Source organism: Oncorhynchus mykiss, chromosome 2 (assembly GCF_057628025.1).
Source record: "Oncorhynchus mykiss isolate SJ-2025 chromosome 2, ASM5762802v1, whole genome shotgun sequence".
In the NCBI taxonomy this organism is placed as follows: Eukaryota; Metazoa; Chordata; class Actinopteri; order Salmoniformes; family Salmonidae; genus Oncorhynchus; species Oncorhynchus mykiss.
The window spans coordinates 49305172-49331088 of NC_143023.1; the positions used below are offsets into that span (position 1 = coordinate 49305172).

The 25917-nt window shown below is 44.1% G+C and overlaps 1 protein-coding gene across 4 annotated transcripts in view; it reads right to left on the reverse strand.

The window, feature by feature from the left end:
• peak1 (pseudopodium-enriched atypical kinase 1) overlaps positions 1 to 25917 on the reverse strand; it is a 260227-nt gene that overhangs the window by 36702 nt on the left and 197608 nt on the right. For all 4 annotated transcript variants that reach the window (XM_036949915.2, XM_090201545.1, XM_090201544.1 and 1 more), the window contains 2 exons: positions 11520 to 14984; positions 2422 to 2645 (listed from right to left, as the gene is read on the reverse strand). In XM_036949915.2, the coding sequence (XP_036805810.1) occupies positions 2422 to 2645; positions 11520 to 14845 (3550 nt within the window). In that variant the 5' untranslated portion in view covers positions 14846 to 14984. The remainder of the gene's footprint in view (positions 1 to 2421; positions 2646 to 11519; positions 14985 to 25917) is intronic.

Sequence of the window (25917 nt, forward strand, 5' to 3'; positions counted from 1 at the left end):
AACTGTGACCAGTGCCTGCAACCTGGTTCAGGTTGTCAGTCAACCTACCAGGGTAGTTACAAACAGCACAGGAATTAAATCATCAACATGTATTGATTACATCTTTACTAATGCTGCAGATATTTGCTTTAAAGCAGTATCCAAATCCATTGGATGTAGTGATCACAATATGGTATCCATATCTAGGAAAACCAAAGTTCCAAAGGCTGGGCCTAATATAGTGTATAAGAGGTCATTCAATAAGTTTTGTAGTGTTTCCTATGTTGATGATGTAAATAATATTTGCTGGTCTGTGGTGTGTAATGAGGAGCAACTAGACGCTGCACTTGACACTTCTATGAAACTACTTATTCCAGTTATTAACAAACACATACCCATTAATAAAATGACTGTAAAAACTGTTAAATCCCCTTGGATTGATGAGGAATTGAAAAATGGCATGGTTGAGAAAGATGAGGCAAAAGTTATGGCAAATAAGTCTGGCAGCCCAACTGATTGGAAAATGTGCTGCAAATTAAGAAATCATGTGACTAAACTAAACAAAAATAAACTATACTATGAAACAAAGATACATTATATAAAGAATGATAGTAAAGAGATTTGGGGCACCTTAAATGAAAATTTTGAGCAAAAAAGCCTACTCGGCTCCATCATTCATTGAATCAGATGACTCATTCATCACAAAGCCGCACTGATATTGCATTATACTTTAATGACTTTTTCATTGGCAAGATAAGTAAACTTAGGGATGACATGCCAGCAACAAACTGACACAACACATCCAAGTATATCGGACCAAATTATAAAAGACAAGAATTGTCATTTTGAATTCTGCAAAGTCAGTGTGGAAGAGGTGAAATAATTATTGTTGTCTATCAACAATGACAAGCCACCGGGGTCTGACAATCTGGATGGAAAATTACTGAGGATAATACCAGACGATATTGCCACTCCTATTTGCCACATCTTCAATTTAAGCCTACTAGAAAGTGTGTGCCCTCAGACCTGGAGGGAAGCAAAAGTAATTCCGCTACCCAAGAATAGTAAAGCCCCATTTACTGGCTCAAACAGCCGACCAATCAGCCTGTTACCAACCCTTAGTAAACGTCTGGAAAAAATAGTGTTTGACCAGATACAATGCTATTTTACAGTAAACAAATTGACAACAGACTTTCAGCACGCTTATAGGGAAGGACACTCAACAACAACAGCACTTACACAAATGACTGATGATTGGCTGAGAGAAATTGATAATAAAATGATTGTGGTGGCTGTCTTGTTAGACTTCAGTGTAGCTTTTGACATTATCGATCGTAGTCTGCTGCTGGAAAAACGTATGTGTTATGGCTTTACACCTCCTGCTATAATGTGGATAAAGTTACTTGTCTAACAGAACACAGAGGGTGTTCTTTAATGGAAGCCTTTCAAATATAATCGAGTTAGAATCAGGAATTCCCCAGGGTAGCTTGTTTAGGCCCCTTGCTTTTTAAAATGTTTACTAACGACATGCCTCTCACTTTGAGTTAAGCTAGAGTGTCTATGTATGAGGATGACTCAACACTGTACATGTCAGCTACTACAGTGACTGAAATGACTGCAACACTTAAAGAGCTGCAATTAGTTTCAGAGTGGGTGGCAAGGAATACGTTTATCCTAAATATTCTTAAAACTAAAAGCATTGTATTTGGGACAGAAAATTCACTAAACCCTAAACCTCAACTAAATCTTGTAATAAATAATGTGGAAATTGAGACGACTAAACCGCTTGGAGTACCCCTGGATTGTAAACTGTCATGGTCAAAAGATTTTTATACAGTAGAAGCTAAGATGGGAAGAAGTCTGTCTATAATAAAGCAACACTATTAACAACACTATCAACAAGGCCCTAGTTTTGTCGCACCTTGACTACTGTTCAGCCGTGTGGTCAGGTGCCACAAAAAAGGACATTGCAATTGGCTCAGAACAGAGCAGCACGGCTGGCTCTTGAATGTACACAGAGAGCTAATAATACTATGCATGTCAACCTCTCCTGGTTCAAAGTGGAGGAGAGACTGACTTCATCACTACTTTTATTTATGAGACATTGACATGTTGAATGCACCAAGCTGTCTGTCTGAACTACTGGCACGCAGCTCGGACACCCATGCATACCCCACAAGACCTGCCACAAGAGGTCTCTTCACAGTCCCCAAGTCCAGAAAATTTTTAAAAATGTAGAAACTGCCTTAATTTTGCTGGACCCTGGGAAGAGTAGCTGCTGCCTTGGCTAACGGGGATCCATAAAAAATACAAATACAAATTGCTCACCCAATAAAGAAAATATCAGCATGTAGCTCTTAAGAAATGGACTCAGGGACCACCAACCTAGGGTATTTTCAAGTTCACAGTGTCTCCCAATGGCCAGCTCAAGCCAGGTCTTACCCAGGTTGCTGTAGGTGGCACTGCAGGAGCTGGATGCTGGCGAGTGGGAGTGGCCATCCTCCTCCTCCGGGTCAACCAGGCTGGGACTGCTCTCGCTGGCCGAGGCCGGGGTGGCAGCCAGGATGACACACTCCTCCCCAGGGGACAGTAGCTCCAGTTTGGCGGATAGGGAGGACGCGGTGGGCATCTCCCCCTCGGATATGTTGGCATCACATGGCACCTGGCTGCGGGGCAAAGGAAAGAGAGATGGCAAAGCTTAGAGAGCGGGTAAAGGTTGTACCAGAATAGAGATGGCACTAGCATCTCATATACAGAGATGGAGGAACATGAAGCAGTGTTTTAATATGAATGAACATGAATTGCCTAAAGGGGGGCTTAGAAAGGCAAAGGAGAAAGTGAGGCTTGTGTCACAACAATGCCAAAAGGACAGTACGTCACTTGTGTGGGAGAGTCAGGAGCAAAGGGGTAACATTTCTGGTGGCACATGAGAGCCGACTAAAGGAAGATAGGAAGTTGGAAAGGAAGAGAGGAACATTATGGTTAGGGTGATGAAAAGGGTGTCATAGGAATGTGCTAGATTTAAATGTGTTGTTAGCATCTTTTAATGAGATCCCTGCCAGCCATGTATATATATGTGTGTGTGTGTGTGTGTGTGTGTGTGTGTGTGTGTGTGTGTGTGTGTGTGTGTGTGTGTGTGTGTGTGTGTGTGTGTGTGTGTGTGTGTGTGTGTGAGTGAGTGAGTGAGTGAGTGAGTAATTTATCCTGAGCAAGGCATACCTCCATCTGTAAATCTGAAATAAATGCTCACTGTGTATTATCTGATGACCGAGATCGACATAAAACTAACCCATGCATGGATTGATACGGTAATCTAAATGTCATAATATGTGGAAATACTTGCGTCTAAACTGCAACTTTTACTCATATGGATGAATAAACGGTATATTAATACAGTGCATTCAGAAAGTATTCAGACCCCTTGATTTTTGTTGTTGTTACGTTACAGCCTTATTCTAAAATGTATTGCATTTTTCCCCCTTAGCAATCTACACACAAAACCCGAGAGCAGGTTTTTAGAAATGTTTGCAAATGTATCAAAATAAAAACAGAAATACCTGATTTACATAAGTATTCAGACCATTTGCTATGAGACTCGGAATTAAGCTCAGGTGCATCCTGTTTCCGTTGATCAACATTGAGATGTTTCTAGAACTTCATTGTTGCAAACCGTTGTAAATTCAATTGATTGGACATGATTTGGAAAGGCACACACCTGTCTATCTATATAAGGTCCCACAGTTGACAGTGCATGTCAGAGCAAAAACCAAGCCATGAGGTCGAAGGTATTGTCCATAGAGCTCTGAGATCTGAGGAAGGGTACCAAAACTTTGTAGGTCCCCAAGTACACAGTGGCCTCCCTCATTCTTAAATGGAAGAAGTTTGGAACCACCAAAACTCTTCCTACAGTAGCGTTGTCCGGGTTAGGGAAGGGTTTGGCCGGGGTAAACCATCATTGTAAAATAATAATTTGTTCTTAACTGACTTGCCTAGGTAAATAAAGGTTAAATAAAAATAAATTAATTAACCCTGGTCACCGTAATGACAACATCACGTCAAGGCTATGGTGTCATGTTTTGACTGACAGACACGAGGTCCTGGTCAGGAAATACATTGAATGCACTACAGTATGTAAAACTGTCCATTATTACTACAGCACTAGCTGAAACGAAGACAAAGGTCTGAGGACACCAATGAGTCAAAACGACGGAACGTATGTTCAAATATAATTTACAACAAGCAGGCTAGAGATTGAATGTGTGCAAAGTCAATTTCATGTCTGTGTTCCAGCTGACCAGCAGCAGTCTACAGGCCAGTTGCATATTCATTACTTAGGTGTACTTGCTAAAGGCAAAGCACAACTCTAGATTTCTTACATATGCATGTTATTATATGATTTTTTTTTTTTACCTGCTCTAGAGCTTAAACAATTTAAGCCATTAACATCAAACCAACTTCAAATGTCCAGAGTGCCCCAACTCTGATTGCTTAAGAAAATATTTTTGATACCATTTATACTTCTTGAACTACAACAATATTTAAATGAACTCCCAATGCATTTCAATAGAACAAAAAGGCCCGTAGACTTCAATGTTAAATAAAGAAAATATTCTCTACCCATCTCCTCCTACACTGTTCATACTGGCCTAAATAAGATAGTATCAAATATCCTTTGACAAGCTATGCATACTTTTGGAACTATAACCATTTTCAGTTAGAGTAAGTTAGCATAACATAACCCACAAACAGTAACTCTTGAACCATTCAAGCATGAGGCACCAAACCAACTTTCTCATATTCAGGCTATCCTAACTGTGGTAATTAGCATACAATCAGGTATAAAACGTAATGGATTCAATGCCAAAAATAAAAACAGTGGTAGACTTTTTAAATGATATCACCTTTTAACCATTTCAGCTACAAACATTAAAAAGACATTAACATTTTCTAAACTTTTCAAAACCATGAAAACTTTAAAACAAGCACACCACATTTTCTTCAGGAAACGTGCTTTTCTAATTATCATTATTATTATTATCTACTATGTCATTACAAAAAGAGCGTATTCTCTGTATTGCCTTCAAAGAACCTGCACATTGAAATGTTTTTTTTTGTGACAGGTTATTTAGGAAAAGTTAGGAGTTCAAGCTGAGACAGGTCTCCAGCGCAGGCTACTGACACTAGGTCTCCTTTAGAGGACAGAAGAGTATAGCTATAGGTAATGCATCTAAACATTCACATTCACAGAATAACGCATAGATGGATAGTAATATTTCTGAAACAGGTTAGTGAATTCAAGTGTTTTATTAGATTTGTGATAATACATGGTGGAATATCAACCAATATCAATCTTGGTTTCATCAGACCAGAGAATCTTGTTTCTCATGGTCTGAGAGTCTTTAAGTGCCTTTTGGCAAACATCAAGCTGGCTGTCATGTGCCTTTTACTGATGTGGATTCCGTCTGGCCACTACCATAAAGGCCTGATTGGTGGAGTGCTGCAGAGATGGTTGTCCTTCTGGAGGGTTCCCCCATTTTTATTTTTATTTTACCTTTATTTAACTAGGCAAGTCAGTTAAGAACAAATTCTTATTTTCAATGACGGCCTAGGAACAGGTTAACTGCCTGTTCAGGGTCAGAACGACAGACCTCGTCAGCTCGGGGGTTTGAACTTGCAACCTTCCGGTTACTAGTCCAACACTAGGCTACCCTGCCGCCCCATCTCCACAGAAGAACTCTAGAGCTCTGTCATAGTGACCATCGAGTTCTTTGTCACCTCCCTGACCAAAGCCCTTCTCCCCCGATTGCTCAGTTTGGCCGGGCGGCCAGCTTTAGGAAGAGTCTTGGTGGTTCCAAACTTCGTATATGCTGAGCAATTGTTGGCTGCTTTTCCTTCACTCTGTGGTCCAACTCATCCCAAACCATCTCGATTGGGTTGAGGTCGGGGGATTGTGGAGGCCAGGACATCTGATGCAGCACTCCATCACTCTCATTCTAGGTCAAATAGCCCTTGCACAGCCTGGAGGTGTATTGGGTCATTGTCCTGTTGAAAAACAAATGATAGTCCCACAAACCAGATGGGATGGCGTATCGCTGCAGAGTGCTGTGGTAGCCATGCTGGTTAAGTGTGCCTTGAATTCTAAATAATTCACTGACAGTGTCACCAGCAATTCACCAGACTATTTATTGAGGTGTTGAAAACGCAAACCATGATTTTGAAGTGCCAAAAGTCGGTATGTTTTGTTTATTGGTTGTGTGGTGCATTGGCACAGAAACCTGTCGGTGGAAAATGTGTTGCATATATTTAATGTAATTATACACATGCCATCAGAATGTTGAAAATCTGATTTCCCCATAGCTGATTATTGTCTGCAACTGGCTCTGATAGTGAAGTAATGAAACAGGCACGGAGAGTGAGCTCGTCTGTGGTGGTCAGCGAACCCTCAACCCTCTGGCCCGTAGCCCTGCGTGGCATCAACTGTGCCACAAGAGCATACCGAGGTGGCAACGTAATTATCCACATTCATAAAGACGGGGTTGCTACACATTTTGAGTGTATGAACAATACTCCACCACCTATACGTCGTCTTGTAATGATTTAGTTGATAACTTTAATAGCAAATTAAGGGCAACCATTGATGCCGTAGCTCCAGTAAAATTGAAAAAGGACACATCCAAACAGAGAGTCCCTCAGAAGAGTGAGGAAACTAATCAATTAAAGAGAAATTACAGAAAGGCAGAGCGGAAGTGGAGACGGTCAAAGTTGCAGGTCCATTATGATATCTGAGAGAGAAACTTGGCTTATAAAACAAGGCAATTAAAAATGCCAGACGGGCTCACTTTTCTAACTGTATCACTATTAATCAGAATAATTTGAGTGCTCTTCTCGATCATTAATGGTCTAATAAATCCTACCTCTGCAAACCTATGTGAACTTTCCTCCACGTCTAAATGTGATGAGATATATTTCAGAGATAAGATAATCAACATTAGGCTGTGTATCAGTCAAGCTGATGATAAGACCTGATGATAAGTTTGATGATATGTGCACTAGCCTGTCATGCAAAGTCACTGTGGATTTATTCTCCCTGGTTGACACAGACATACTCAGGAAAGTGATATCACAACTTAAGCCTTCTACCTGCCTTCTTGATCCTATCCCCACCACCTTCTTCAAAACAGTTTTTAATTGCATATCTGAAGTGCAAGCTATTGTTAAAAAAACTGCTATGGTGAAACCCCTTCTGAAAAAAAAGTCAATGAAATTCTTCAACTCTTAGCTGCACAAAGACAGTCTTAGTTAAAGTGGTACACGATCTTAGAGCCAACACAGATGCCAATCAGGTCTCTGTCCTTGTACTCCTGGATTTAAATGCTGCATTCGACACTGTTGATCACGATGTCCTTCTGGACAGACTGGAGAGGTGGGTTGGCCTCTCCGGTCCAGTTCTACATTGGTTTAGCACCTACTTAACCGGTCAAGAGTTTGTCATCACCCTTGGTGAAGATAACTCAGAAAATACATATCTCATGTGGCATTCCATAAGGTTTGATTTTGGGATTAGTACTGTTCGTTTCTATATGTTAACCCTTGGCAGCGTTATCAGAAAGCACAGCATTGATTGTTACTGCTACACAGACTATTCACAACTTTACATTTCTGTGTCACCAGAGGATTTTAACTCCACAGATAAATTAGACAGTATTAGTGAATTAAATATTGGATGGCTCACAATTTCCTTCAGCTAAATCAAGACAAGACCGATGTACTTATTGTTGGAGCCAAAGCACAGAGAGAGAATCTGGATGCACATTTTAAAACACCAGGTAAAAAAACCTAGGTGTATTTTAGATTCTGAACTCAATTTCGAATAACATACTAGGAATGTGACCAAAATAGCTTTTTACCACCTGAGGAACATTGCCAAGGTGTGTCCGTTTCTTTCTCGGGATGATACGGAGAGACTCATCCATGCTTTTATTGCAAGCAGACTTGACTACTGTAATGCTCTCCTGTCTGGTCTACCCAAGAAAGCCATTGGTCAACTGCAAAACATACAGAATGCTGCAGCACGGGTACTGACAAAGACCAGACAGAGAGCACACATTACGCCGGTTTTAACGTCTTTGCACTGGCTGCCTGTCAGTTTTAAAACAAATTTCAAGATTCTTCTATTGGTTTTTAAATCAATCCACGATTGTGCACCCAATACATGTCAGACATGCTATTTATTTATGTACCCAGTAGGTTCCCTAAGTCCTCTGGCACTGACCTTTTAAATATCCTGAAGTCTAGGACCAAGAAGCATGGAGAGGCAGCTTTTAGTTACTATCCCCCAGCCTCTGGAGTAGCCTGTCAGAGAACCTGAGGGGGACCAAGAGGCATGGAGAGACAGCCTTTAGTTATTATGTCCCCAGCCTCTGGAATTATCTGCCAGAGAACCTGAGGGGGACCAAGAGGCATGGAGAGACAGCCTTTAGTTATTTTGTCCCCAGCCTCTGGAGTAGCCTGCCAGAGAACCTGAGGGGGACCAAGAGGCATGGAGAGACAGCCTTTAGTTATTATGCCCCCAGCCTCTGGAATAGCCTGTCAGAGAACCTGAGGGGGACCAAGAGGCATGGAGAGACAGCCTTTAGTTATTATGCCCCCAGCCTCTGGAATAGCCTGTCAGATAACCTGAGGGGGGCCAAGAGGCATGGAGAGACAGACTTTATGCCCCCAGCCTCTGGAATAGCCTGCCAGAGAACCTGAGGGGGGCCGAAACGGTGGACATATTTAAAAGAGATCTTAAAACACATCTATTTAGCTTTGCTTTTCCTTAGGATGCCTTTTAGCCGTTCAGTTTAAATTTTTATTATTTTGTTTTTTATCCTCTCATGTTTGTTGTGGAGTAAATATTTAAGTTTTAATTTTCATTGCTTTTAGTTTCTTCCTCTGAAGCACATTGTGCTGCATTCTATGCTTGAAAGATGCTATATAAATAAAGCTTAGTTTGATTCATTGATTTGACTACGCAGCTGCGGCAAGAGAACATTTTTCACTGGCTGTCAACTGGTCGCAAAAACAATCATTGATAGGCAGCTTAAACATCTTCAATTCAACCATTATTTTGTTAAAATACAAATCTAAATTTGTCAACAGCCATTCACAACAACCACAATTCTTCAGCCGCAAATAGAAGTGTGATTCACATCAACGCGCTATGTAGATATCAATAATAAGTAGTATCCGTGTCGCCCGTAGACTACACATTACCTCCAAACTTTTATTCAAGTTGGATAATCTTTGGATGCCGACAGCAGTCACACCACTGGAAGAAATAGCTTGGACTGTAGCACACAAAAGCCGATTCCTGGTCTTCCCCGCAATCCATCAAGCAAATAGTGCTCTCTGACCAATTTAAATGCCCTTTTTCAATGCTGATATGAATGCCATTGAGAAAAAACAGAAAGGTGTCAAATATATCAACATATCAAGACCATTTCAAGGACAGCTTTTTTCCATCTACGTAACATTGCAAAAATCAGAAACTTTCTGTCCAAAAATGATGCAGAAAAATTAATCCATGCTTTTGTCACTTCTAGGTTAGACTACTGCAATGCTCTACTTTCCGGCTACCCGGATAAAGCACTAAATAAACTTCAGTTAGTGCTAAATACGGCTGCTAGAATCCTGACTAGAACCAAAACATTTGATCATATTACTCCAGTGCTAGCCTCCCTACACTGGCTTCCTGTCAAGGCAAGGGCTGATTTCAAGGTTTTACTGCTAACCTACAAAGCATAACATGGGCTTGCTCCTACCTATCTCTCTGATTTGGTCCTGCCGTACATACCTACACGTACGCTACGGTCACAAGACGCAGGCCTCCTAATTGTCCCTAGAATTTCTAAGCAAATAGCTGGAGGCAGGGCTTTCTCCTATAGAGCTCAATTTTTATGGAATGGTCTGCCTACCCATGTAAGAGATGCAAACTCGGTCTCAACCTTTAAGTCTTTACTGAAGACTCATCTCTTCAGTGGGTCATATGATTGAGTGTAGTCTGGCCCAGGAGTGGGAAGGTGAACGGAAAGGGTCTGGAGCAACGAACCGCCCTTGCTGTCTCTGCCTGGCCGGTTCCCCTCTTTCCACTGGGATTCTCTGCCTCTAACCCTATTACAGGGGCTGAGTCACTGGCTTACTGGTGCTCTTTCATGCCGTTCCTAGGAGGGGTGCGTCACTTGAGTGGGTTGAGTCACTGATGTGATCTTCCTGTCTGGGTTGGCGCCCCCCCTTGGGTTGTGCCGTGGCGGAGATCTTTGTGGGCTATACTCACCCTTGTTACAGGATGGTAAGTTGGTGGTTGAAGATATCCCTCTAGTGGTGTGGGGGCTGTGCTTTGGCAAAATGGGTGGGGTTATATCCTTCCTGTTTGGCCCTGTCCGGGGGTGTCCTCGGATGGGGCCACAGTGTCTCCTGACCCCTCCTGTCTCAGCCTCCAGTATTTATGCTGCAGTAGTTTATGTGTCGGGGGGCTAGGGTCAGTTTGTTATATCTGGAGTACTTCTCCTGTCCTATTCGGTGTCCTGTGTGAATTTAAGTGTGCTCTCTCTAATTCTCTCTTTCTTTCTCTCTCTCGGAGGACCTGAGCCCTAGGACCATGCATCAGGACTACCTGACATGATGACTCCTTGCTGTCCCCAGTCCACCTGGCCGTGCTGTGCCGGCCAGTCCACCCGGCACAGCCAGAAGAGGACTGGCCACCCCACATAGCCTGGTTCCCTCTCTAGGTTTCTTCCTAGGTTTTGGCCTTTCTAGGGAGTTTTTCCTAGCCACCGTACTTCTACACCTGTATTGCTTGCTGTTTGGGGTTTTAGGCTGGGTTTCTGTACAGCACTTTGAGATATCAGCTGATGTACGAAGGGCTATATAAATACATTTTATTTGATTTGAAATAATTATTTCAAACATCCTTTCTGAATTTCAAAGTGATCCTAGAAGTAATCTAATTTTTCTAAAGTATCTGTAATTTGATTACAATATTTTAGCTGTATTGAACAATATTCTATTTTTTGTGTGATCAGTTACATGTAATCCATTACTCTCCAACCCTGGTCATGCAACACTGTTGTTTGAGATGAGATTAACTGGGCCCAGCTCAAAAGTTGTGCCCTAAAAAGGGTGCCATTTGGGACACATTCTGTGTGTCTGAATAGGCCAGTAAAGTGTAGATTACAGCCCTGCTAATTAACTAGTCACAATCCGTCCTGATTCAAATGAAAACGTTGCCACCTCTCATCACTGTGCCGCCTGCTCTTACTGTCATAGCTCAATTAACTGCATTTGATGGATGGCCAAAGTACCCATCTCAAACAGTATATTACCCAATAATGCCTTATCATAAAGCGTGCTGCTTACAAATAACAAAACCTGCAGTTATCTGCAGTAAGGAGGCGGCTTATAAGTCAGAATAGAGAACATTTAAAAAAAAAAAAATCCTGAGCAAGGACTAACAGAAACAAGAGAAATTAGCTTTTTTAAGACATAATTAAATCAGTTACCTGATGGCCTTGCAGTGGAGGGCAGTCCGGGTGGTAGATGGTCTGATGTCTTGGCTCTCCTCCGGGGACAGCAGAGACGTTTCTCTGCATTCCTCCACCCGCAGTTCCCCCTCCCAGTCACCGGAGGCGCTGCCGTCTGGCTTGTAGGTGAATATGATTGTGGGTTTCTGACTGGGGTCCTCGTTCTTGGCCTCAGAGAACCAGTGGTGGCGTTGGATGGGCGGAGGTGGCAGCATGTGGATGACAGTCCCGTCCAGCCCCACCAGCTTGCCCTTCTTCGTCTCCTTCTGTGCTTTCTCCCGCTGTTCGTCCTCATCCTTCCGCCGGCGGAAGAAGCTCTTGAAGGAGATCCAGCGTTTGGGCTTGGCGCTCTCTACCGCCACCCGTCTCCCCTCCCCTCCACCCGGGCTGGTCTCTCCATCACAGGGGCGCGAGGGGGAGCTGGAGGCGGCAGGCTTGGTCCAGTGGCCAAAGTGTCTCTGAAGAATGTTGGAGGCGTAGTATGGGGAAGAGGTGGATCTGGGAGGGGGGAATGGAGCGTTGGGCTCTGACTTCGTGGGGCTGGACAGGGGCACGGCTGCTGAGGCACTCTGGGATTTGGGCAGCTGTTTAGAGGGTGTGTCCTTCCCGGGTTTGGACAGGCAGCTGTCAGTGGAGGAGAAGAGAGACTTGGGTCGACTGAGTGTTTCTTTGGTGGCGTTGGGTGGAAGGGCATACAGCTCCTCGACACTACAGGCTTTAGAATGTGGGGAAGGTGACTCTGGGGGAGACTGTGGGGGCTGGATAGAGGCAACGATCTGGGACAACACAGTGCTGGCCTTCTCCCGGTGGCTCGTCCCAGTGCCTGATGATGACAGTGGGAAGTCAGTGCTCCCCTCTTTGCTGGATGTTGTTTCCCCACTGATCTTGCGAGTGCGCCCACGAGAGGCTGAACTGGAGCTGCTTTTGGCCAAGGTGGCAGCGACAGTGAGAGGAGTTGGAACAGCAATCGATGTGGCAGCTGAAGGAGAAAGAGAACCAGCAGCCATGCTTGCAGCTATAGTCAAGTCTTTAGCGGTTCGAGCGGTTAGCTCCTGGCTTATCAGTGCTGCTGCAGCGGCTTTCCTTTCTCCAGCAGCAGCTTTCTCCGATGCTGCTTTACCAATAGTTTTCTCTGTAGGAGAAGGTTGGACACTCTCCAAGGAGCCGACCTCCTCATAAGTGTGGCTAGCCACTCTCCCGTCCTTTGTTTGAGGCATCTCACCGCTGAGACCCAGGAAGCTCTTATACACAGCCAGGTTGTCGTAAGCACTTGGGTTGATGACGATGGGCACCTTGACGGCGTTCTTGGACCTGCGGGAGTATGTGGTATCATCCCGGATGATGATGGGGAAGGGGGGCATCCCTGCATTGTTGTAACTGTTGAACTTGATCTCGGACAGGTTAGGGGATTTCACAGGTACAGTCCGAGAGGAGGAGAGGCCAGCAATGGGGGAGGTTGGGGCTGACTTGTGGCTGCAGTGGCGAGGTGGGACGGCAGGGCCAGATGCTCCAGTGGACTCCAGATCCACTTTGGCGATCTTCTGACGGGGACTGGTGCTAGACGTCCACACCTCCTGGTAGCGGATAGCACCTGGTTGCTTGCTGGCCTTGCCCTGGAAGACAAACGGTGTGGCGGATGTGGGGGAGATGGGAGATGATGGGGACATGGGTGAGGCTGGAGACAGTGGCTGGCCTAAGGGGGAGATGGGGTAGGAAGAGGGGCTAATGGGAGTCTTTGGCTGTTTGGGAGTGCGTTCTTGGTTTTGTTCCTCTGGGTTAGCCATGGATGCAGACACGTCCACCACTGTGTAGGGCTTACAGATAAGATGCTTCTCCAGGTTAACCACACGGTAAGGTTTGGCTTGCTCCTCTGTGGGGCTGAAGCTGATCATCACTGGCTGCCCGGGAAGAGCTTGAGGCATAGGTAAGCCCTCCCTGCTGTCCTGATCATCCAATTGGATTGCGAGAACAGCCTTGTGGGTTTCCGTGACCTTGGGTGGACTGACAGCCTTCTGGGTCTGTTGTTCCTTGTCTGTACCAGCAGCCTGAAGGGCCGGTGTTCTGAAAGCTGAGGGGGAGTGCAGACCGTTTCTCAGGGGGCCACAGGGAGCACTGCTGCTGCAGCTGGAAGTGGTGCGCAAGTCCTCCGGCAGTGATGATGAGGACTCTGGGGAAGTGGTGCACTCCGAATTGGAGAGAAAGCCGCTGCCCTGCAGGTCACCAGGGCCGTACGGAAGGAGACCGTGGCCTCCATTGGAGTCTGTGGAGGGGTATCCATTAAGGATCTCATCATAACTGTCGTCATAGTCCACGGCGCAGATCCTCTGGAGTGAGCGGTTACGTAACGGTACAGTGTTCCACTTCTTCCCCTGTGCAAATGGGACTGGGGAGAGTGTAGCGGCACGAAAGTTGGCGAAGCGCGGCTGGCCCCGCATACGGATCTCCATGGCTAGAAGTTCCTCGTCACTCTCATCCCAGCTCTCGTGTTCATCGTCGTCGTTAACTTCACTTTCGTCATCTTCATCCTCATCATCGTCCTCTCCTTCGCTGGAGAACTCAGGGTAGCAGAAGCGCCCTCCTTCGGTGCTGATGACCTCCATACTGTTGCTGAGGGACACCCGCTTTTGGGCAGCCCCTCCACTGCTGCTGCTCCCAATGGCCAAGCAACCAGAAGCGGGGAGTCCTCTCTCTAATGAGCGCTGGAAGGAGCTGCTGATGCGCCCCAAAAAGAGGTCCTTCGACCCGGACAAGGGGCTGGGGCTAGGGCCAGAGCCCAGGCCCGCAATCTCCTTGAGCATGTCAGTCAAACCATTGCCATTCCCACGGGGTGCGCGCTGACTGCGCTGCCTGTAACGCTCAATCTCCTCCACGGCATATTCCCCTTCATTGTTGTTAGGCCCGCCGGGCTTCTTGCGGTTCATCCCATTTCGGGTCCAGACGGTAAAGGCAGAGGTTTTGCCGGGTTCACCAGCGTCTGGTGGCCGATGTAGGTTGCCCTCCAAGTCCAGGTCGGCCGAAGAGCAGGACAGCATCATGGTGGGCTTGACAGCGATTGTGGGCTTCTTAGCCACGGGAGGACGGAAGTGACCAGAGCGGGTTGAGACACCGTCACCGCCTCCCCTCTGGGAGCTGTTACCGTTGGGTCTAGTTCCAGCAGGGGGTTGGCTCTGTTGTTGGGGGGGTTGCTCAGGGGCAATCTTCTTCAGGCCACCCTCGGCCAGGCGGTGCAGGCTCTTGGGCTTAAAGCAGTTCTTGCACTCGCCTGGTTTCCACACATGCTCCGTGAAGGTGTTGCAGGCAGACATGGCTGCTGTCCTGGTGAGGCAGCACGGTGGGTCAGTGGACAGGAAACCCCTCCATGGGAACCACAAAGGCAGGGGAATGGACTATTCTACAGCACCGCTGCCTTCCGGTTAACCCTCAGACCTAGCAGAGAGACTCAGCCTGAAAGAAAATGAAACATGGCATTATTAAACTGTCATCTCACAACATGTGTTTATATCTATTTAATTGTTTCAGCATAAAACATAAAAACTTTAGTATTACGTTTGTTTAATTCAGTATACTTGACATGTTGTTTTTTAAAGTAGCCAACATGATGAAATCATGTAATAAATATTTTCATTTTCAGAATGACTAACACTTTTTGAAAAGGGCACCAAAAGATATTCAAAAATATAGAGGGTAAATGTATACAGCCCTAAAATGAGAGAGGGTAAGTGCCTAACATATACAGCCCTAAAATGAGAGTGGGTAAGTGCCTAACGTATACAGCCCTAAAATGAGAGAGGGTAAGTGCCTAACGTATACAGCCCTAAAATGAGAGAGGGTAAGTGCCTAACGTATACAGCCCTAAAATGAGAGAGGGTAAGTGCCTAACGTATACAGCCCTAAAATTAAAGATGAATCGCTCATGTGAGGTTTTATGACTTACTCATTCAAGGTTTATTTTTTTTTACTATTTTCTACATTGTAGAATAATAGGGAAGACATCAAAAAACTATGAAATAACACAGATGGAATCATGTAGTAACCCCAAAAAAAAAATATATATATTTGAGATTCCAATTCCTCCTTCGGCCGCCTTTCCTTCCAGTTCTCTGCTGCTGGAACGACTGGAACGACCTGCAAAAATCTCTGAAGCTGGAGGCTCATATCTCCCTCACTAACTTTAAGCACCAGCTGTTAGAGCAGCTAACAGATCACTGCAACTGTACATAGCCCATCTGTAAATAGCCCATCCAACTACCTCATCTCCATACTGTATTTATTTATTCATTAATCTTGCTCCTTTGCACCCCAGTATCTTTACTTGGACATTCATCTTCTGCACATCTACCATTCCAGTGTTTCATTGCTATATTGTAAATACTTTGCCACCATGGCCTATTTATTGCCTTAACTCCCTTATCTTACCTCATTTGCACACACTGTATATAGACTTTTTGTTTTATTTTGTTCTACTGTATTATTGACTATGTTTTGTTTATTCCATGTGTAACTCTGTGTTGTTGTATGTGTCTAAATGGTTTGCTTTATCTTGGCCAGGTCACAGTTGCAAATGAGAACTTGTTCTCAACTAGCCTACCTGGTTAAATAAAGGTGAAATACATTTTTTTAAATATACTGGGGGTTCTGAAGAAGCACCCCTTTATCCATATGTGCATCAAAACTTCAATGGTCTGTCACATACACACACTCTGGTCTGCAGTGACCCTCTCCAGTAAGATCTGTCCGCAATTGAATTCATTGCAGCACAGACATTCCTCTTTTGTCGACATGGTTGGACAACACCCACATACGAACCACCAGTCAGAGTCTGACCATGGCTACCCAGGATCATGAGCTGCTTGCTGGTCTCACAATTCTTGTTCTCACTGTCTCAACTGATCTTCAGTGTATTCCGGCTCAAATAAATGTCATCCAGCTCTTCTTGGAAAGAGGGATAAAAAGCAGCCATTCAAACTACTTAGCAATTTCGGATAAACAGTGCAAGGGTAACAAAGGTCCCTGTGAACCTGAAGAAACTAGTACAGCACCCATAGGGCTCCAGTCAAGCTGTAGTCTTTACAAAGCCAGGAAAAATGAGTCAACCTAGATATCATGCAATGTCGTGGCAGACAGGAACATCGTTGAGACAAGTCCAATGGCTTTATTGAACCAGGATAACCATTTCTACTTGCTGCTAGCGTGATCGGCAAAACACAAAGGCAATAGCATTAATTGCTTCAAAACATGAATCCATTCATTTTTTTGATCAGACAGCAGGCTCAATCAACTCATGATTGTGGACTATAGGAAAAAGAGGACCGAGCACACCCTCATTCTCATCGACTGGGCTGCAGTAGAGCAGGTTGAGAGCTTCAAGTTCCTTGGGGTCCACATCACCAACATGGTCAAAGCACACCAAGACAGTCGTGAAGAGGGCACAACAAAACCTATTCCCCCCCAAGTTTTGACATGGGTCCTCAGATTCCCAAAAGGTTCTACAGTTGCACCATCAAGAGCATCCTGACGGGTTGCATCACTGCCTGGTATGGCAACTGTGAACGGCCCAGTACATCAATCACCGGGGCCAAGTTTCCTGCCATCCAGGACCTCTATACCAGGCGGTGTCAGAGGAAGGCCCTAAAAATTGCCAAAGACTCCAGCCACCCTAGTCATAGACTGTTCTCTCTGCTACCGGACGGCAAGCGGTACCGGAGCACCAAGTCTAGTTCCAAGAGGCTTCTAAACAGCTTCTACCCCCAAGCCATTAGACACTTCTACATCTAGTCAAATAGCTACCTAGACTATTTGCATTGCCCTCCCCCCACCACCCCCTCTTTACACCACTGCTACTCTCTGTTGTCATCTATGCATAGTCATTTTAATACCTCTACCCACATGTACATACTACCTCAACTAACTGGTGCCCCCGCACATTGACTCTGTATTGGTACCCACCTGTATATAGTCTCGCTATTGTTATTTTACTGCCGCTCTTTAATTACTTGTTACTTTAAATCTCTTATTCTTATCCATATTATCTTGAAACTGCATTGTTGGTTAGGGGCTCGTAAGTAAGCATTTCACTGTAAGGTTTACACCTGTTGTATTCAGGACATTTGACCAATAAAATTTGATTTGATGACATTGGCTATACTCTCCTGGAGTGAAAATTCTAAAATACCGCTATGGTGCATAATTATGTCTGAAACACTCATCACGCAGAATTATGTAGGGAGAAAGGAAAACAACCCAAGTGTGACGTTTCCCTTTAACAATTGAACATAATTGACTAAAACTAATGTATACAACAATATATCATTTTTTATTTAAGCTCTTATTTTCAATGACGGCCTAGGAACAGTGGGTTAACTGCCTTGTTCAGAGGCAGAACGACAGATTTGTACCTTGTCAGCTCGGGGATTTGATCTTGCAACCTTTCGGTTACTAGTCCAATGCTCTAACCACTAGGCTACCCCAACTGGTTCACCTACATGAACTGGTTGAAACATTTAAATAGCTGAATTTATCCAAAGATGGAAGTGGGCTTAATGGGTAAATGGGCTGACTCTTACCTGACACATTTGCATGAAAAAGTCCAAATGGAAATCAAAACCAATCCATGCATGCATTCAGAGGTGACAAAAACACACAGCACTGCTCCCTTCCCTCCATTAGGTGGCGATGCATTGCAATGTTTTCTCTGTCAGGGGCAGAGTAACTCCACTGAGGAGTTACTGCTCCTCAGCTGAGCCTGTGAGGCTATGCGGCCAGCGGGTCAGACATTTCCCTGGCCTATTTTTGGACTGCAGCTCTGTGCAGTTGCTAGTTACAATCAGCCAGGCTTACATGGGATCTACAGACTGACAATGCCATAAAGTCAGGCCCCATGCTGAGATCTAACTGCATCGGAGGAGCTAGGGCTGGGCAGGTCTTTTCAACTGAATTCAGATTTGTTTCATTTCAGTCCAAACAATACGGATGAACTTGATTTTGCAGTGTCAACAGAAATAACCAGGTAAGTGACTGGTACCTTGGTGTAGTTAATATAACTACTATAACTAAATAAATGCTCGGTAAGTAATGCTTGACAGGTAATTCAGCTTTGACCAATGATCAGAGCTTGTTTGCTGTATTACCATGGGCTATAATAGTGGACAATTAGTGGCTGCATTATAGTGAATTATGACTAAACTAACTACTACTAAGATATGACTAAAATGATGATTCAGAGGAGCAAACCAGATAGATACGCTTACTGGCAATTCAAACAAGGAGGACCAAGACAGATGTACACCAGTTATCTGTGAGAGCTCAGTGGTCAAACACTTCCTGTTTTCAAGAGGATACCAGGTCACACTTCCATGTGGCCCGTGTGGCGACAGGAAACCACATCCTTGAGAACCCATTTTGTAGTTTTCTCCTTTCAGCTTCATGTTCTGCAGTCATCACTTTTAATGCAGTCTCTCCATCCCTGTAGCCCAGAAACGGAATAGGTTATAATTTGTGGCTAGAGCTGTAATGAATACAGCATTTATAGAGTGAGGAAAAGTACCACTGGATATTCTCCTCATCACATATTGTAAGTTCATGAAAAGGATAATGGGTTTTGAAGCCTTTGTGCACAATGTCCATTCATAATATAAGCAAGGTTCAATTTAAATAAAATAATACATTTACAATTCTTTACTATTGTCTCAATTGACCGTTCCAACCACTCGCTCGCGCACTTTGCCTGCCTTGGGCACAAATTAAAATACACATTTGAGAGAAATCAAGTCAAATTTGAAATGGCACGCCCTGAGGCGTCCAATTAAACTGAATGTTTCACATAATTGTAATTTCACATAATTGCCGTCCACCACACACTAAACAGGTAGGGTTTCAGATGTTTTCAGGAGATTGGCAGGGACTTTGCTGTCCTTGCTTCAGGGGTAAGCTGGTTCCACCATTTGGGTGTCAGGACAGAGAACAGATTTGACTAGGCTGAGCGGGAGCTGCCCTTCCATAGGGGTGGGAGGGCCAAGAGACCAGAGGTGGCAGAACGGAGTACTCGGGTTGGGGTGTAGGGTTTGAGCAGATCCTGAAGTTAGGGAGGGGCAGTTCCTCTTGCTGCTTCGTAGGCAGATACAATGGTCTTGTAGTGGATGTGAGCTTCGACTGGAAGCCAGTGGAGTGTGCAGAGGAGCGGGTGACATGGGAGAACTTGGGAAGGTTGAACACCATGCGGGCTACAGCGTTCTGGATAAGTTGTAGGGGTTCGATGGCACAAGCGGGGTTGAGTAGTGAGAGTACGTGCAGACTCTGAAGTCAAAGGGGACGCAGCCATTGGCAGGGATGAGTTGATGAGGGAGGTGAGGAATGGGAGAAGGTCTCCAGAGATGGTCTGGAGAAGGGAGGAGGGGATGGGGGTCGAGCAGGAAGGTTTTCGGGAGGTCGGAACTGAATAATTGCATGATTTCATCTGGAGAGAGGGGAGAAAGAGGTCACGGCATATGGTAGTTCTGTGTGAGTGGGACCAATGGCCTCATTAGGCTGAGTGAATGAGGAGTGCTTATTTTCTAAGTGGTTCACAAAGTTGTGCGCAGCGAGGGAGGAGGGAGGTGATGGGGGGAAAGTTTCCTAGGGTTAGAGGCAGAAGCTTGACATTTAGAGGGATATAATGTGGCATTAGCAACTTATACAAAGGAGGAGAAGGGAGTAAAACGATGATAGGTCCTCCAAAAGTTGAGTTTTCCTCCATTTTCGCTCAGCTGCCCGCAGCCCTGTTCTGAAAGCTCGCCACGGAGTAGGAAGGGAGGGCCGAACCGACCGGGAGGAAAGAGGACTGCGAGTGATAGGATGTCGAAAGGGAGGAGAGTAGAGTAGGGTAGAAAAGGCAAAATCAAGGGACAGAAGGGAGAAGGATTTAGCAGAAGGGAGAGAGGATAGGCTAGAAGAGGAGAGAGTAGTGGGAGAGAGATTGAAGATTGCAACAGCGCATAACCATCTGGGTAGGGGCTAAGTGGTTAGGGTTGGAGGAAAGGGAGACAGAAAAGGAAACTAAGTAGTGATCAGAAACCTGGAGGGGGGTTCTAGTGAGATTAGTAGGCGAACCACCTGTAGTAAATTTGAGTTGAAGCATATTGCCTGCCTTGTGAGTGGGAGGGAGGGGACTGGGAAAGGGCGAGGTCAAAAGAGGCAAGGAGGGGACAGAAATTAATCGAAGGTAGACGTTGTGAGGTTGAAGTTGCCCAGTATGAAGAGCAGTGAGCCATCTTCAGGAAATTAGCTTATCAAGGTGTCATGCTCATTGAGAAACTCTCTAAGGGCACCTGGTGGGCGATAGATGAGAAAAATGTTAAGCTTGAGTTGACAAGAGACAGTGACCGCATGGAAGTCAAATGAGGAGATGGACAGGTGAGTGAAGGTGAAAAAATTAAATATCCACTTTGGAGAAATTAGTAGCCCTGTGCCACCACCGCGACAACCCAATGCTCGCAGACTACGAGAAAACACATAGTCAGATAAAATAGGGCAGTGTTCTCTGGGGTGATCCATATCGCTGTCAGGGCAAAAAAAAGTCTAGGAACTGAAGGGCAGCATAGGCTGAGATTTCCTTGGTGTTCTTGACCACAGATCGGCAGTTACAAACGCTGCCGGAGACCAGGAATTCCAAATAGAAGGGTTGCAGCCAAGGGGTGGGGAGCGTCTGTAAAGCCTACAGAGAGAGGAGCGAACAGGTATGGAAAACACACACATGCTGACAAAGCTACAAAAGAGCAAAATGAGATCTGAAAACAACTAGGTGAGATACTCAAATGAGAGTGGTGTGAAACTTTCCTCTCTTTCTGTCGTTGAATAACTGCAGAACAACTCGGCAGAACCGTGTTAGTTTTGGCTCAGAGACCTCCGCTGCCACGGCTGCCACTGAGAAAACAAGGGAGACTGAAGTACTAACAGTAATAGCTAATTGCATACCAGACAGAGGTGAAGAGCACACCTCGTGGTACTAATTACTGACTGTCCAAGAGAGGAACAACTACTCCCCCTCCAATAGAGCCACTGATTACAAAAACAACAGTCACAACTATGTTTTACTCCATTAAGAGATGACTAGAACTGCAACCCAGTATTAATTTAGTAAAAGAAAAATAGTGATGAAAATACTTGTCAAACACCTATTTATTCAGTGGCAGATAATGTATTTATTGAATTTATTTGACAATTTGTAAAAAATCCACACATAACAGCGCTCCAGCTGGTGACGCCTCCACATACAATTTAAGAAAATCATCAAGGACAACACAATAAAGCTTAACATCTTATTTCCATTGTGGTCCTTTTGAAGAGGGAAAGTGGTAATACAACAAGGTTAGGCGGCGATGTATTGACAACAGACAATGACAGACAAGTGTTGTTTGTTTCACAACATTCGATAATTAATACAATTTCCATTCCTAATAAACAACTATTGACAGTCACATCTTCCTTGTCTCACATACCCTTAATATAATACAGTGCCTTGCGAAAGTATTCGGCCCCCTTGAACTTTGCGACCTTTTGCCACATTTCAGGCTTCAAACATAAAGGTATAAAACTGTATTTTTTTGTGAAGAATCAACAACAAGTGGGACACAATCATGAAGTGGGACGACATTTATTGGATATTTCAAACTTTTTTAACAAATCAAAAACTGAAAAATTGGGCGTGCAAAATTATTCAGCCCCTTTACTTTCAGTGCAGAACTTTACTCTCTCTCCAGAAGTTCAGTGAGGATCTCTGAATGATCCAATGTTGACCTAAATGACTAATGATGATACATACAATCCACCTGTGTGTAATCAAGTCTCCGTATGAATGCACCTGCACTGTGATAGTCTCAGAGGTCCGTTAAAAGCGCAGAGAGCATCATGAAGAACAAGGAACACACCAGGCAGGTCCGAGATACTGTTGTGAAGAAGTTTAAAGCCGGATTTGGATACAACAAGATTTCCCAAGCTTTAAACATCTCAAGGAGCACTGTGCAAGCGATAATATTGAAATGGAAGGAGTATCAGACCACTGCAAATCTACCAAGACCTGGCCGTCCCTCTAAACTTTCAGCTCATACAAGGAGAAGACTGATCAGAGATGCAGCCAAGAGGCCCATGATCACTCTGGATGAACTGCAGAGATCTACAGCTGAGTTGGGAGACTCTGTCCATAGGACAACAATCAGTTGTATATTGCACAAATCTGGCCTTTATGGAAGAGTGGCAAGAAGAAAGCCATTTCTTAAAGATATCCATAAAAAGTGTCGTTTAAAGTTTGCCACAAGCCACCTGGGAGACACACCAAACATGTGGAAGAAGGTGCTCTGGTCAGATGAAACCAAAATTGAACTTTTTGGCAACAATGCAAATCGTTATGTTTGGCGTAAAAGCAACACAGCTGAACACACCATCCCCACTGTCAAACATGGTGGTGGCAGCATCATGGTTTGGGCCTGCTTTTCTTCAGCAGGGACAGGGAAGATGGTTAAAATTGATGGGAAGATGGATGGAGCCAAATTCAGGACCATTCTGGAAGAAAACCTGATGGAGTCTGCAAAAGACCTGAGACTGGGATGGAGATTTGTCTTCAAACAAGAAAATGATCCAAAACATAAAGCAAAATCTACAATGGAATGGTTCAAAAATAAACATATCCGGGTGTTAGAATGGCCAAGTCAAAGTCCAGACCTGAATCCAATCGAGAATCTGTGGAAAGAACTGAAAACTGCTGTTCACAAATGCTCTCCATCCAACCTCACTGAGCTCGAGCTGTTTTGCAAGGAGGAATGGGAAAACATTTCAGTCTCTCGATGTGCAAAACTGATAGAGACATACCCCAAGCGACTTACAGCTGTAATCACAGCAAAAGGTGGCGCTACAAAGTATTAACTTAAGGGGGCTGAATAATTTTGCACGCCCAATTTTTCAGTTTTTGATTTGTTAAAAAAGTTTGAAATATCCAATAAATGTCGTTCCACTTCATGATTGTGTCCCACTTGTTGATTCTTCACAAAAAAATACAGTTTTATATCTTTATGTTTGAAGCCTGAAATGTGGCAAAAGGTCGCAAAGTTCAAGGGGGCCGAATACTTTCGCAAGGCACTGTATATACAGTTGAAGTCGGAAGTTTACATACACCTTAGCCAAATACATTTAAACTCAGTTTCACAATTCCTGACATTTAATCCTAGTAAAAATTCAGTGTTAGGTCATTTAGGATAACCTCTTTATTTTAAGAATGTGAAATGTCAGAAAAATAGTAGAGAGAATGATTTATTTCCGCTTTAATTTCTTTCATCACATTCCCAGTGAGTCAGAAGTTTATATACACTCAATTAGTATTTGGTAGCGTTGACTTTAAATTGTTTAATTTGTGTCAAACGTTTCGGGGCAGCATTCTCCAAGCTTCCCACAATAGGTTGGGTGAATTTTGGCCCATTCCTCCTGACAGAGCTGGTGTAATTGAGTCAGATTTGCAGGCATCCTTGCTCTCACACGCTTTTTCAGTTCTGCCCACACATTTTCTATAGGATTGAGGTCAGGGCTTTGTGATGGCCACTCCAATACCTTGACTTTGTTGTCCTTAAGCCATTTTTCCACAACTTTGGAAGTATGCTTGGGGTCATTGTCCATTTAGAAGACCCATTTGCGACCAAGCATCAACTTCCTGACTGATGTCTTGAGATGTTGCTTCAATATATCCACATAATTGTCCATCCACATAATTGTCCATCCTCATGATGCCATCTAGTTTGTGATGTGCACCAGACCCTCCTGCAGCAAGGCACACCCACAACATGATGCTGCCACCCCCGTGCTTCACGGTTAGGATGGTGTTCTTCGGCTCGAAAGCCTCCCCCTTTCTCCTCCAAACATAACAATGGTCATTATGGCCAAACAGTTCTATTTTGTTTCATCAGACCAGAGGATGTTTCTCCAAAAAGTACGATCTTTGTCCCCATGTGCAGTTGTAAACCGTAATCTGACCTTTTTATGGTGGTTTTGGAGCAGTGGCTTGTTCCTTGCTGAGCGGCCTTTCGTGTTATGTCAATGGAGGACTCGTTTTACTGTGGATATAGATAATTTTGTACCGGTTTCCTCCAGCATCTTCACAAGGTGCTGTTGTTCTGGGATTGATTTGCACCTTTCGCGCCAAAGTGCGTTCATCTCTAGGAGACAGAACACGTCTCCTTCCTGAGCGGTATGATGCCTGCGTAGTCCCATGGTGTATATACTTGCGTACTATTGTTTGTACAGATGAACGTGGTACCTTCAGGCATTTGGAAATTGCTCCCAAGGATGAACCAGACTTGTGAAGGTCTAACAAAAAGATTCTAAGTTCTTAGCTGAAATTTCTTTTGATTTTCCCATGATGTCAAGCAAAGAGGCACTGAGTTTGAAGGTAGGCCTTGAAATACATTGACTCGAATTATGTCAATTAGCCTATCAAAAGCTTCTAAAGCCATGACATAATTTTCTGGAATTTTCCAAGCTGTTTAAAGGTACAGTCAACTTAGTGTATGTAAACTTCTGACCCACTGGAATTGTGTTACAGTGAAATATAAGTGAAATAATCTGTCTGTAAACAATTGTTGGAAAAATGACTTGTGTCATGCACAAAGTAGATGTCCTAACCGACTTGCCAAAACTATAGTTTGTTTACAAAAAATGTGTGGAGTGGTAGAAAAACGAGTTTTAATGACTCCAACATAAGTGTATGCATACTTCCGACTTCAACTGTACACACACACACACACACACACACACACACACACACACACTATAATAAACAACAGGCACCAAAAAGGCAGACCATATGCTATCCCGGGAATTTCCCTCTCCGCCACCTACTTTAAATCGTACCACTCACTTTTGAGACATGCTACAATTTAGCAATTTTTTCAGTGAGAACTTGAAACTACGTATGGAGGTTATACATTTCTAACTATTTGGAAGATTATTCCAAAGAATGGCAGCCGAGTATTAAAATGTTTCTTTCCCCATAGCACTTTTAATCTAAAAGAAACAACGTCAGTTTGACTCCTTCTAGTTGAATCATTCTGTTTTCCCTTACTAAGTTAAAGTAGTTACATAAGTATCTGGGGACCATACTGTGGACAATCTGATGTACAAGACACCATTTTATCTGAGCAACTCTCTCCTCCACTTTAAGTCACCTAAGGCTTTCAAGGTGGGAATAGTCAAGATGCGAAATTGATGGATGTTTAAGAATAATCCTGACTAATTTGTTCTGAGATGTCTGCAATTGATTTTTGAATATCTTGGGGGCACTATTGTACCAGAAAGAGCATGCATAGTCAAAGTGGCACTGAACAAGAGCCCCTGCCAATGTCCCCATTGCAGTCTTATCCAG